This window comes from Microtus oregoni, unplaced genomic scaffold, assembly GCF_018167655.1.
Source record: "Microtus oregoni isolate MIOR12 unplaced genomic scaffold, Mior012 000015F_ref0000493, whole genome shotgun sequence".
Classification (NCBI taxonomy): domain Eukaryota; kingdom Metazoa; phylum Chordata; class Mammalia; order Rodentia; family Cricetidae; genus Microtus; species Microtus oregoni.
Genome location: NW_024543074.1, coordinates 43,072,668 through 43,086,810, shown reverse-complemented (window position 1 = coordinate 43,086,810; position 14,143 = coordinate 43,072,668). Strand labels below are relative to the sequence as shown.

Genomic DNA, 14,143 nt, shown 5'->3' with positions numbered 1-14,143 from the left:
CTGATATTCTTCTGTGGCCTTTGAGGACACATGCACACACACACACACACACACACACACACACACACACACACACACACACACCTAAAACAAATTAGTTCCACAGAGCAGAACGAGATGGCGGTCTCAGGGTAGAAGCCCTCACCAAACATTTACTGTTGGTCAAAGCAAGTTACAAGGTCAAGACTAAAGGGGTGACATATAGACCATCATTTGGTGGCTGGAGCTGCGACATTACATTGTCATAGGGTGTTTAAAACACTTTTACGCAAACAATTTTCTAAGAACCGCATATCATGTCTGGTGACCAGTAGGCAATCGAGAATGTTTATTGCAGTTGCAATAATTCAGACATAAAAACCTCCTCCAGTGTTGTCTTTGTCTGCTGGCTTGTGCTCTTAGCTCATCAGCTTGACCCTGATTTTTTCTTATTCCCCTGCTGGGTTTCTGAGTTGGGCTAAAACTTTAGTGGTTTAGAAAGTTCAACGCTCTTATCTGTAACACAGATGGTGCCTTTTTACCTGAGCATGGGACTCACCTTGGCCCCCTCTATCTTGATGCTGAGGTGAGTGAGCATCCTGTGTTTCCAGTCACTGACAGGAAAAGGATGTGACCTATTTACTAAATGAACAGGAAGAGAGCTTCTTCTGCCAGAAGCTGGACCTTGCTGCCCCCTAGTGGCTGATTTTTGCATAGCTCCACTCAAGATACGAAATTAGATAACCGACCAAAAAGCTTCCACGGAAGAGCTCTCCACTGTGTGGAAAACCAGAGGATGACCAAGGTTTGTCCTTTTTTTCTTAAATGACCAGCTGCACCTTGTGTCTGGCGAATTTTTCATGTCTTGGACCAGAGAAAAGGTGACGTGAAACCACATAAGTCACCGTGGGTGAGGGAAGGCTCTGTCACTGAATAAACATAGTGGAGTTGGAGAAAGGGAGAGAGTTCCCGGACCCAATCAATTCATCCAGGGCCTGGTAGGTCCCCACCACGAAGCCCACGAAGCCCAGGATGCTGATGAGGGCATCCTTGGTGATGGTCAGGGGGCTCATGCCCTCCGAGTAGTAGGTGGCGATCTCCAGCAGGGGCGGGATGATGAGGGCAAGGGCGCTGCTGCTTACAGAGCCCACCAGGGAGATGACCAGGTCCAGGCGTGGGATGAGGATGGCCAGCATGCCTATGGGAGATGGAGGGGGACAGATAGAGAACCTCATCTTTAGCATCAACACCTTTAAAGGTTGTTCCTGAAGTCACCTTTAAAAGAAACCAAACCTCCCACAGACAGCCAGTCTTGCAAATAAAAGCTGAGGGCTGGGAATGTATCTCAGTTGGTGGAATGCCTGCCCAGCGTGCATGAAGCTCTGGTTCTATCCCCGACATCTATCCCCAGTTGCCATGGTGACACACGCCTACAACCCCAGCATTTTGGAGGTGAAGGCTGGAGGATCAGGAACTCGAGGTTTTCTTTGGCTACATAGTTTGGTTTGAGGCCAACCTGTGCTCTATGAGATTTATAAAAAGGAAAGAAAGAAGTCAAGAAAAAAAAAAAAGGCAGGGTGTGATGCTACATGCCTTTAGTCCCAGCACTTGGGAGGCAGAAACAGGTGAATCTGTGCATTCCAGGCCAGCCAGGGATACAAAACAACGACAAACCAATGGGAGATGGAGATGGCTCAATGGGTATAGGAACCTGCTGCTAATTCTGATGATCTGATTTTGATTCCCAGACACACACGGTAAAAGTTGTCCTCTGACCTAGACACATGTGTCAACATGCATATGTGAATCATGCATAAATAAATACATGTAAAAAGTTAAAAAAGAAAGGAAAAGGTGGAGAGCTCCCAGCGCACCTGCTCTCATCTTGGGTGGCGAATAATGGTTGCTGCCTCTCATTCCTCTTGTTGAGATCTAGGGTGACAGGGTAAGACAGTGCAGAGGTTCCTCCATCTCCTGCTCTTGCTGAAGCTCTTCCAGGTTTAATTAGAGTCTGATTTCCTTGATGGAGAACCCAGCTCTATTCTAGGAACCTGAAGTCAAGACGCCCCAGCTAACTTAGCTTAAGTTCTGTTAAACTACCTGCTTCTGTAACTCTCCTCTCCAATTCGGCTCCAGAGCAAGACACCAGAATGTGGATTTTGCCTTTAAAAGCCCCTCGATCTAAGTATTCAGGGCTACATTTGGGTCCCCGAATACCTCAGTATAGTCCCAGCAGACTAGAATAAAAGCTTTCAATCGGCTACTGTGTCCGAGTGGTCATCTTTGGTGGGTTCTCCATAACACTGTGTGTTCATATTGTTTGGTTGTGGGGGGTGCAGATTTTCTCTGCCCACTTAGGTTCTGTGTTTGGGGCTCTGAAGATGGAGAGATTATCAAGAGAAAACACAAGGTTCCTTTGTGATTTGAATCCAGGAGAGCCCAAGTGATGGCTCTGGACATGCAGGTAATGAAGGAAGCAGGCTTGATTCGTACACACGGGGTCTTAGCAGTATCCACCATCCCCCAAAACCAAAGGAAATGGAAGGCAGGCCAGGTTCAGATGGTTCCTTGATTCCAGTATGACAATGGTTAGCCTCCTGCTGGGATGGCCTTGCAGACAGGTGTGGGTGGGTGGGTGCGCGCGTGCGTGAGAGAGAGAGAGAGAGAGAGAAAGAGAGAGAGAGAGAGCGCAGTGGCTGTGTTTCCAGAACACCCTATCTAGTCAGTAAACTAGGTTTAGATCACACTTTTTACTCAACCTCTGTTCAAATGTTAATAGCTTCATACAGTCTTCTGATTTACTATTTCATGTGTGTGTGTGTGTGTGTGTGTGTGTGTGTGTGTGTTCTGATTGCTCTCCCCATCAAATGATTTTTGTGCATATTTTTATTTTTTTATCCTTTGACAATTTCCTGTGGGTATATACGGAATGCTGGCCACACTCACCCCCAATACCCTCTCTTGTCCCCCTCCCACTTGTCCCTGGCCTCTTTTTCTCAACAACCCCCCCACTTTCATATCTCTTTAAAGACGACCCTGTGGATTTAATTAGGCTTGCCCGCATGAGCATGGGTATCATGCTTGTTTTAAATGTTGACCTAAATTTACACAAAATCCTCAGGGACAAACAGCACCCATTGTCTGCACATCCTCCCTGGTTCCCCACCTTCAGTGTCAACCTTGGAGGTGGGAGGTGCTGGCTTTCATGACCTGGGTTTGAATCCTGTTTATTTTCCTTCATTAACATTATTTTTACTAAATGTAACTCCATTTATTACGTATATGTATGTGGAGTGTACCTCAGCACATGTGTAGAAGTCTGAGGGCAACGTTTAGGAGGTGATGCTCTCCTCCTGCCATGTGACTTCCAGGGACTGAACTCAGGTTGTCGGGCTGGGCAACAAATGTCTTATTTACCAATGGAGTCATCTCACTGGCCCTTTTACTGCTACTATTAACTATCGAGAAAGTAGCTCACATAACTCGGGCTGGTTTCAAGCTTGCTACATGGCCAAGGGTGGTCCTGAACTCCTGACTCTCCTCACTCCACCTCTAGAGTGCTGGGATCACAGGCCTGCACCAACACACCCTCTTTATGAGGTACTGGGAATGAATGAATGAATGAATGCCAGACAAATGCTCTATTAACTGGACCACGCCCCCAGTTCCCAACACTCACCGGCTAGTTATGTGACAGTGTCCTACTTCACGAGCCTTCTCATGGGGACTGAATATAACATTATGAAATATACCAGGGAGGGTTTACCACAGAGCCTGGCACCCCCTCTGTCGTCACTGTATAATACACTGGCTATCAGCGAACCTGACCTTGGCTGGGCATCAGCAACCTGTCTAATTAGGGAACATGTAGGACTGGCTTACGTGGAGGTTGGGGTGATGGCTCTGTTAGTCAAGTGTCTACCCTGCAGGCACAAGGACCTGAGGTGGATCACAGAACACAGGTTAAAAAGAACCAGGAATGGTGGGGTACACTTGTAACCCCAGCATTAGGGAGGCAGAGACAAGCTGATCTCTGGAACTCGCTGGCTGGGTAGCCTAGCCTAACTGGGGAGTTCCAGACCAATGAGAGGCCATATTTAAAAACAAAAGGTGGTAGTGCCTGAAAAATGTCACCTAAGCTGTCCTCTGCTACTACATGGATGCACACATATGACTGAACACACACACACACACACACACACACACACACACACCACTCAGGAAATGGTCAGGAGGCTCCCTGAGACTCTGTTCTACTCACACGTGAGGCAGACCATGGCGAGACGGATGGACAGGTCCACGGGCAGTTTCCAGCGCTTTGACACCTGGGAGACAGCAAGGGGGACGATGATTTCTGCAGGGACGTAGAACTGCAGGGCGTAGGTACACAGGATGCCGACGACATACAGGAGCTTGACTGACTGGTACAGCCTGCAAGACACGCAGCTGTGTTCACCACAGCCTGGCACTCCCGCACCTGCTGGCTGGGGACAGCAGCCTCTGATCTGGGGACAGTCCCCTGGGTCTGTGTCTTCTCTGAAGATGAAGGTGTGGGGCCTTCTCAGAGTACAGAGGAGTCTCACCAGAGTGGAGAGAACAGAGAAGCATCAAGGATCTGATGGCAGCAGAGGGCAGGGTCGTGAAGATGGGAGGCAAGGCGCCCTGAGCGTGTGCGCCCATGGTGCCTCCACAGGCCACTCTGAGACGTGTGGTCAGGTCAGGCCTGAGGACAGACAGGCTGACGCTTGATACATCTCCCAGGAAGATTCATCAGGAAAGTAGCCAGGGTCCTAAAGTCGGGGTCTAAAGTCCTTTGTGACTAGAGTCTATAGTAATTGTCCGTGCACCCCAAGTGCTCAGCGTGTCGGGAGCCCTCCACAAGTGCTCTGCCTAGTTTGGAGAATTGCCAAGTCCTTAATAAATGAGAGGGAAATACATTATCTGTGGGATTGTGTGGAGAGCTGGAAGGAGAAGCAGGATCATGGCAGGCTTGAAGCTGAGGGCAGGGAGGAACAGTGAGGCTTCAAGGGAGTTGAACTCCTCTGTGTGTGTGTGTGTGTGGTGTGTGTGCATGCGTGTGTCGTATGTGTGCATGTGTGTGCACATGTGTGTGCAATGTGCTGAGCGAGTGTTGTGTGTGTGTATGTGTGTGTGTATTGTATGTGTGCACACATGCATGTCTGTTGCATGCATGCATGCATGTTGCATGTGTGCTGTATGTGTGCATAGAGGCCAGAGGTTGACATCAGATGCCTTCCTCAGTTACTTGGCGCTTTATTTCTTGAGACAAGGTGTCTCACTGAACCTGGAGCTCACCAATTCAGCCCGACAACTTAGGTAGTGAACCTTGAGGTGGGGTCTTCTGGTTCTACCTTCCCAGCGCTAGGATTATGGGCACTTGCCACATGCCTAGCTTTTGGGGGGAGTGTTGCAATCAGATTCAGGGTGCTCCTGCTTGTGTATCAATTCTCTTACCTGCTGAACCTTCTCCATAGCACTGCCTCAAGTTTTCAACACTAGTTCCCCTGACGTGTGTGTGTGCGTGCGCGCGCAGGTGTGTGCGTGGTGGGGTGGCAGCAGAGACTTACTCGTGAGCCTGGGAAGGGGAACAAGAAGGTTCCGAACCACAGATAGAATCCTATGCTTTCTCCCAGCACTCCCTTCTCCTCCCCTGAGGTGACCAAGGACTCTGCCTCACTGCTGTCCCTTTCCTTTTAGTTGTGAGGCCTTCATGCTAAGATACCAAGACCCGACTCAACCTGGAGGCGGCTGCTGACACATCTCTATAGCCCACGGTTCCAGAGCTGGCTCCACCTCTCCCAGTGGGAGTGTCTCTAGACCTGGGCCTCCCTGCTCTGATGGGCAGAGGAAGAGACACACATATCTACACATCTCTCCATCCTGACCACCCAGAGCCGTGAAGGTACCAACAGTTGGGCAGGTTAAGCGTGATGCTGGCTTTGATGTCATCTCCAAACCGCAGGTAGCCCAAGGTCCCGATGGCAATGTACAGGGTGGTGATGATGGACATCCCCAGAGACAGAATGGTTGGGAAGCGGCGGGCATCCTTCATCTGGTTTTCCAGAGGCAGCACCTGAAGGAGCATCCCATTGTAAGGAGCAGGATAACAACAGCGATAGCAGTAACAGCATCGACACAGCACAAACAAGAGAAAATCTTGCTGCCTCTGACGTGTTCATCAATGAATCAAAGAAGGGACTTGAAAAAGTGTTTGTATGCCCTTGCTCTTGTCAATATTAGTCATGATCAAAAGGTGGGAGGCAGACAAATGTCCATCCTTAGAAAATGAGTAAACAAAATGTCATACATTCATGCAATGGAATATTATACAGCCTTTAAAAAGAAGAAAATTCGGGGACTCAGTGGTGAAGAACACTGGTGCTCTTGTAGGGGACCAGACTCAGTTCCCAGAGGCTAGATCAGACAGCTCACAACTACCTGTAACTCCAGCTCCATGTGATCTGACATCCTCTTCTGGCCTCTGCTGGACATAGACATGCATGCAGTGTATGTGTGTGTGTGTGTGTGTGTGTGTGTGTGTAGGCAAAACACTCATACTCTTAGAATAAAAATAAATAAATCTGTTTTAAAACTAAGGAAATTCTGAGTCATTGCAGTGCCTGTGGAGGCCAGAAGAGGATGATGGATCTCCTGGAGCTGGAGTTATAAGCTGATGTGGATGCTGGGAGCTGAATCTTGATTCCCTCCAAGAGCAGCCAGTGCTCTGAACTGCAGAGCCGTCTTTACGCTTCTGATTTAGGACAACAGCCATTTGGACAGGGGTGAGGAGATCCCTCACTGTGATGCACCCAATGGCTAACGAGAAGGTGCAGATTCTCATATACTTGTTGGTCATTTGTAGTTTTTCTCGAAGAAGTCTCCACTTGGGTCATTCACCCATTTTGCAACTGGATTACTTTGCTGTTGTTTGCCGGGTTCCTTAAACATCCTGGGTGTCAGCCCTCATCCCAAGTGTCAGCCCTCATCCCGGGTGTCAGCCCTCATCCCGAGTGTCAGCCCTCATCCCGAGTGTCAGCCCTCATCCCGGGTGTCAGCCCTCATCCCGGGTGTCGTCAGCTCTCATCCCGGGTATCGTCAGCCCTCATCCCGGGTGTCGTCAGCCCTCATCCTGGGTGTCAGCCCTCATCCTGGGTGTCAGCCCTCATCCCGGGTGTCAGCCCTCCCTGGTGTCAGCCCTCTCACCCGTGAGCACATGCCTCCCTTTCTGAAGGCTGTCTCTCCTCCGCTTCCTTGCTTTGCCTTACAGATGCTCTTTAGTTAGAGAAGCCCCATTTCTCAGTTTGCTTTTGTTCTCTATGCCTTTGGAGTCCTATCCAGAGAAATCATTCCCTGGACCTACCGCTGTGTCTAACCATCCTGCACATCATTCTCTTCTAGAAGTTTGAGGGTTTCGAGTCTTCCATTACATTTATTTCTTATTTGTTTGTTTCATATGTGTGCAGAGATCGGAGGACAATCTGGCAGGCCCACAGAAAGCTGGGCATGGTGGCATACGTCTGTAATCCTGGCACTCCTAAGGTGAGATGGGAGGCAGAGCAGGAGAACTTGCAGAAAGCTCACAGGCCAGCTAGCCTGAAGGTCCGAGAGCAGCCAAAGCAGTAAGAGAGACACCTCAAAAGGTGAAGGGAGAACTGAGTCCTGACTCCACAGAGTAGGTTTCTTCTGACAAGGTTCTTAAAACAGGGTTTCTCTGTAGCTTTGAAGCCTGTCCTGGAACTCACTCTGTAGACCAAGCTGACCTCAAACTCGTAGAGATCCTCCTAGCTTTGCCACTAGAGTTCTGAAATTAAAGGCATGCACCACCACTACCTGATTATTTTTGTTGTTGTTTTTTGACTAGTCTTGATTTTAAAAAGACTAGGAAACTCATATTGCTCAGAAGATAAACACTGGATAGAGACATTGACAAACATAATCTGCTGATTGCTTCTCTGCCATAGCCTACTTTTTATCTGCTGGTGGCAACTGATCCAGATGAGACCAGATGTTGCTTTATCCCACGTGTAATTCCCACAGGTCTAACCCAATAGCCAAGAGTTCTTAGCTCCGTCCCAGAAACTGGTTCACAGGTCCATGGAAAGGCCACCTTCATCCCAACCTTACCACGCCGATGCTTTCAAACGAGAAAATGGCTGTTCCAAAGAAGAGAGGGTAGGTCTTCCAGCTTGCTACCAGTGGCAACTGGCTAGGGTCTGGGATTCCCTACAGAAGAGAGAAATACAAGATTGTCACTCCATGTGAACACTTGAGCTCCTCCAAGCAAGAAGGACTCTGAGAGGAGAGCTGGATTTGAGAACACTGAATGTTAAAAAGTTCAGCAAGCCTTTCGAATGAGGTAAACATGATAAATATTGACTTTAATATTGCACATTACCAACAAGTCAGAGGGCAGGAGCATGCAGGTATTGTTAAAAAAATGGAAGATCTGTGTCTCTTGAAGGGAGCGGGTTTACCAGAAGTCTCTAAATGATGGAGGAGGGTCATCTGTCTATTTGTTATTTTCATTGGTTAATAAAGAAACTGCCTTGGCTTTTTGATAGGGCAGGATTTAGATAGGTGGAGTAGACAGAACAGAATTCTGGGAGAAAGAAAGCTGAGTCAAGCAGACGCTATAGCTCTCCTCTCCAAGATGGACGCAGGTTAAGAATCTTCCTGGTAAGCCACCACCTCATGGTGCTACACAGATTAATAGAAATGGGTTAATCAAGATGTAAGAGTTAGCCAATAAGAGGCTAGAGCTAATGGGCCAAGCAGTGTTTAAAAGAATACAATTTGTGTGTTGTTATTTTGGGTATAAAGCTAGTCGTGCGGGAGCTGGGCGGGAACGCAGCCCGCTGCTCCTACAACATCTAAAAGCATACTGTATGTATCACAGATTAGTGACATCCAACAGCACCCAAGAACCTCTATGAGTGGAGAGTGAGCATGAGTTTTAGAAGTTATTGTAATATAGTTATAGAATATCCTAGGGAGCCCAACATAGTTGAATGTACATATCTGCTTTTCCCTTCCTGAGCTGTAGATTAAAGGGGAGAACAGAACAGGTGGAGTAGATACTCTACTTAGCCCGTGGTCCAGAACGTTAAAAGAAACAGGATTGTTTTTATGATGGAAGATTCCTGGAACAGCCCCCACATAAAGAAGAAGTAGCATATGTGTGTACAGGAGTGCATGCACATGTGTGGGCGCATGTGGAGGCCAAAGGTCAATGTGAAGGGTCTTCATTGGTCCCTCTCCACTTTAATTTTCGACTCAGGGTCTCTCATTAAACCTGGAGCCCATCAATTTGGCTAGACTGGTTGTCAGGCAGCTTCGGAATCCTCCTGTTTGCTGCTCTGCTTACTCTAACTCCCCCACTCAGTGTTGGAATCACAAGCATGTTCTACAGTACCCTGGCTCTTACACAATAGGTTCTGGGGTCTCAACTCAGGTCTTCATGCTTGTGGGGCAAATGGTTTCCTAATGGAGCTGTCTTTACAACCCTAAAAACATAGCTTTTTAAAAATCCGGATTTGATATTTAAAACAGTCATTTGGCGACACAGAAGGAATGAGGCAGCTAAAAAAAAAGATGAGCTGGAACAAAGAGGGAACATTACAGCAAGATGGGTCCTAGGCTGAAGGGTGAGGAGCATACCCACCCTAGGACTTGGGACCTGATGCCTCATGTGGATACCAGTGTCCTGTCTCCTGGGGAGTCAGTGGATGCTATGCACCAACCTGGATGATGTACTGGGCAATGATGACCAGGCTGACAAACATGCTGATGTTGGCCAACATGGAGAAGATGGTAAGGATACGGAGGTTCCAAATGAAGACCAGAAGCCCCAGAATGGGCAGGAAGGCGAGCATGTAGAGTCGTGAATCCATGGTGGGTGTCAGATCTATGGTCTCGTTGTAGTGGCAGCTGATGGTTGTGCCATTAACAGCTTCTACTACCTAAGGAGGAAATGGGAAAGCAAGAGGAGGAAGACATTTGAGCATGTGGTAGACTGGGTGCTTTTCCCAGAATCAGACTGTAACTTGAAGGTGTGAGCTAAAATACACTCATTCTCCTTTGTTTCCTTTTGTCGAGGTATCTTATCACAACAACAAAAATGGAACTACAACAATCTCCTAACACACAGTATACACGTCCCTTCCCTACAAGGTCAGGGTGGACGAATGGTCAACCCTATGTTTAAAATCAGCATAACTCTAATACAAGCAATACCATTGTTCAGACAATAGGATTCATGGCAGAACAATTAGAATCTAGAATCATGTAAGAAGAAAATATAAAGCTGTTACTGACATCAGCACTGGTGGAGAAAGCATGGACTCCTCTCTAATATATTCGTCCATGTATTTTCTACTCAACATCACAAGTTACACGATGAAGATGCATTTTATTTTGTAAGATGGCAATCACTGTATCCATTCTTATCTTGAAACCTTATTTTCACTTAAGCACACATTGTGGATACATAAATATGAGTTGTTTCCTCTACTTCGTGTGTGTGTGTGTGTGTGTGTGTGTGTGTGTGTGTGTTGCTGGGCTGAAACCCTGGGGCTCAAGCAAGCAGAGCAAGCCCTGTGCCACTGAGTTTCTTAGCTTGCTTTTTTTTTTTTTTTTTTTTTTTTTTTTGGTGAGGCAAGATCTCACCATATAGCTCAGATTGGCCTCAAACTTTCTATGTGGCTAAGGATAACCTTGAACTTCTGATCCTCCTGCCTCCATCTTCCCCATTTGTGAGGTGCTGGAGACTGAACCCAGAGACTTGGGAATGTTAGGCAATCAATTGGCCAACTGAGCTACATCCCAGCTCTTTGACCTTTTATTTGTTTGTTTATTTAATGATTCCTTCCTACAGTAGAAAACATCCCCAGATGATTAGTGTGGTAGTTTGAATGTAACTGCCCCCTTAAGCTCATAGAGAGTGGTACTATTAGAGCTGTGGCCTTGTTGGAGGAAGTGTCTTACCATGGGGGCGGGCTTTGAGGTATCCTATGCTCAAGCTACATCTAGCTCAGTTCAACTTCCTGTTGCCTGTGGATCAAGATGTAAGACTCTCAGCTCTTTCTCCAGCACCATGTCTGCCTGCACAGCTCCATATCCTGCTATGATGATAATGGACTAAACCTCTGAATTTTAAGCCACCCCAATTAAACATTTTCCTTTATAAGAGTTGCCATGGTTGGACTGGAAAGATGTTTCAGTGGTTAGGAGCACTGTCTGCTCTTCCAGAGGACCTGAGTTCAATTCCCAGTACCCACATGGTGGCTCACAACCATCTGTAATGAGATCTGATGCCCTCTTCTGGCCTTCAGGCATAAGTATATTAAAAAAAAAAAAGAGTTGCCATGGTCATGGTGTCTCTTCACAGCAATAGAAGCCCTAACTAAGAAAATTAGCCAGGTACTCAGAAACCTCCATAAAAGGTCTTTGTCCAGTGGTCAGGATTTTTCCTCAATGCAACCACCGTTGTCTTCCATGACCAGTAGAATTGCTTCTCTAGGGACAGTCCATGTTTTCCTGCCTGGAAGGTTTTTCAAGGTCTTTCTCCCTAGTTTGGATGCTACCACTCTGCAAGGCTGCCCAAGCATGCCCAGCTCACATATGGCTCCTAGAGGAAGCCTTCTGTGATGCCAGGGGCTACACAATGATGCTACTAGACCACAGTGCGCATTCCCGACACCTGAGCTGCCTCCTAGATGTCACATGGAAATTTGCCCGCTGTGTTTTAGAACCACCCACTTAGCTTGCAACCCACTCAAGACAGTGCATGTGCTTGCCCTAATAGGCAGCAGATAAAAATGCAGACCATGAGCAACAGATCATAAATAGAGGTTTGCCAGATAGCAGCTTGCTTTCTGAAGAGCCTCTATACAGTGAGCTTGAGGCTAGCTCGGGCTATATGAGAGTCTACCTCCAACAATAAAATAAAGATAATATAAACAATAACATCGTTGGCCCGGGAATATGGCTTAGCTAGTAGAGTGCTTACTGGCCACACATGAAGTTCTGGATTTGATTTCAAGCATTGCATAAACCAGGCGTTCTGGAAGACACCTGAAATCCCAACACTTGGTGGGAATAAAATTCAGCAGCAGAATTCAGATCATGTTATGATCATTCTTAGTGATAAACTGCTTCGAGCTATTTGAAATGTGAGAACCTGGCAAAATGTGAATCAGTTATGAGAGCCAGGTTTTCATTGCTATAAATAAATATTATAACATATAAATTATAATATAATAAAACACCTGAGATGATAAACTTTTTAAGAGAAAAAGTATGGGCTCCGAAGATGGCCTGGACAGGTACACACACACACACACACACACACACACACACATACACACACACACACACACACACACACACACACACGGTAATGTAGACATCTGTAGCTATATGAAGGGTGGGGGAGGCTAAGCTACCCGATAGCATGGTTTTCCCTTCCCGTGTTGTACTAATGAGCTTTTGAGGACTCAGATGAAGCAATGTAGGTGAACAACCTGGTAGAGAAGCTTCCTTCTGTGTCTTCCCCTTCCCATCCACCTTGTCTAAAGTACCTGTTTTAAATTGTCCGCCAGAAACACAATGTACACACAACAGAAGCCCAGTTGGGTGACAATGAGGAAGAAGATCACGATGTACCTGGTGGAAGGAGGAGGAGAGAGAGACTTGTTATAAAAGGCATTGACTTTTCTGTTCATTTCCTGCCATTCTACCCTCTGTCCCCAAGGGCTGGTGGCCTTGTACCAGCCCCCTGCATCTTTCTGCCACTCTCAAGAGGGCAGGAAGGAGGGAGGTGACAACAGTTCTTTGTGAACAGCTGTTGTGTGGAGGCCCACAGACGTGAGTCCTGTTCCACCTTGACTGGAGGTCAGAGAGTGTGAGTTTATTTTTGCTCTTTCAAAGTTGTTGACAACAGGCGTGGCTACAAACAAGAGATCCTGACCTTGGGTGTGGTTAATTAGTATTTTGAGTATAGAGGTGAATCCACTCCACCTTGCTATTCCTGCTCCTTCAAAGGAGATTAGCAGGAGGTTCCAGGGAGTAGCTGCCTGCAGGACACTTGGTCTATTCCTTATATTATGTTAATGAAGACTGTTGCCTCCCCCCACCCCTTTTGGAGTGGAGTATATAAGCATGTGGAAAATAACTGTGGTCAGGTTCAGTATTCACTGAGTGTCCCGCCTGGTGTTGTTCTGTGTCTCTCTCTTTTATTTCTCTCATATCTCTGTCCCCTCTGCTTAATAATTCTAATTCTCACGCTCCTACCCTGGAACATGCTCATTTCATCAAGGCTGGACCTCTATACTGTTGAACACTCACAGCCTGCTGTGGTCAAGTTCCCAGGATGGAACCCTGTGCCCCACCCGACTCCATGGCATTCTTCATCCCTGCCTCTCACTATAACTGATAACAAACACACAGCGTTTATCAGCTGCCCAGAACACACAGAGTGTTTTTCCTAACAGGTGTCAGACACTTCATTAGGTATTGAAGATACACAGACAACCCGGGGCCTCTTGTTCTGGTAGTTTATAATTGAATGGTTTGTAACAAGGGCAGAAATTAGCATTACAGGGGCTGAAGAAATGATGCTATTTCTCACTTGCTCACAAGCAAGAGGACCTGTATTCAGATCCCTAGCATCTATGTAAAAGTCAGGTGTGGTGGGGCACATTTGTAACCATAGCACTGGGAAGGTGGAGACGGAAGTGTTCCTGGAGCTTGCTGCCTGGCCAATGTAGCCAAATCAGTGAGTTCTAGGTTCAATGAGAGACCCTGCATATGTGTGTGTATGTGTGTATGTATGTATATTTATATACATATACATATATATGCATAAAGAAAATGAGAAAAACACCAGATATTGACCTCTGGCCTCCACATGCACAAGTATATACACATACATGTTCATGAACATTCACACCACAGACATGTGCATGCGCACATAAACATTCACTCACACATATGCACAGAAAGAAATTAACATTATACTGTGGCTCTAGGGGCCATGGTGAAAACAGACATAGTGTTATGAAAACCATTATTTCGTATAAATATGCACTCAAGAATATTCACATCAAAGGTAAGAAGTCTAAATAAATGTACAAATTCCAATAAT

General features: G+C 46.7%; 1 protein-coding gene across 3 annotated transcripts; it reads right to left on the bottom strand.

The window, feature by feature from the left end:
* Positions 1-299: 299 nt before the first annotated feature.
* Slc36a2 (solute carrier family 36 member 2) lies at positions 300-12,869 on the bottom strand. 3 transcript variants are annotated; one of them, XM_041664971.1, is made up of 7 exons: positions 12,579-12,869; positions 9,741-9,959; positions 8,125-8,223; positions 5,907-6,073; positions 4,241-4,410; positions 1,854-1,911; positions 300-1,177 (listed from the first exon to the last, which is right to left on the bottom strand). In XM_041664971.1, exons 1-7 carry the CDS (start codon positions 12,720-12,722, stop codon positions 964-966), a joined length of 1,071 nt encoding a protein of 356 aa, XP_041520905.1. In that variant the 5' UTR covers positions 12,723-12,869; the 3' UTR covers positions 300-963. The 3 variants fall into 3 exon arrangements, with proteins under 3 accessions (XP_041520905.1, XP_041520904.1, XP_041520906.1); XM_041664970.1 differs by lacking the exon at positions 1,854-1,911; XM_041664972.1 differs by lacking the exon at positions 1,854-1,911 and having other exon boundaries at positions 12,664-12,869.
* Between the last annotated feature and the right edge of the window lie 1,274 nt (positions 12,870-14,143).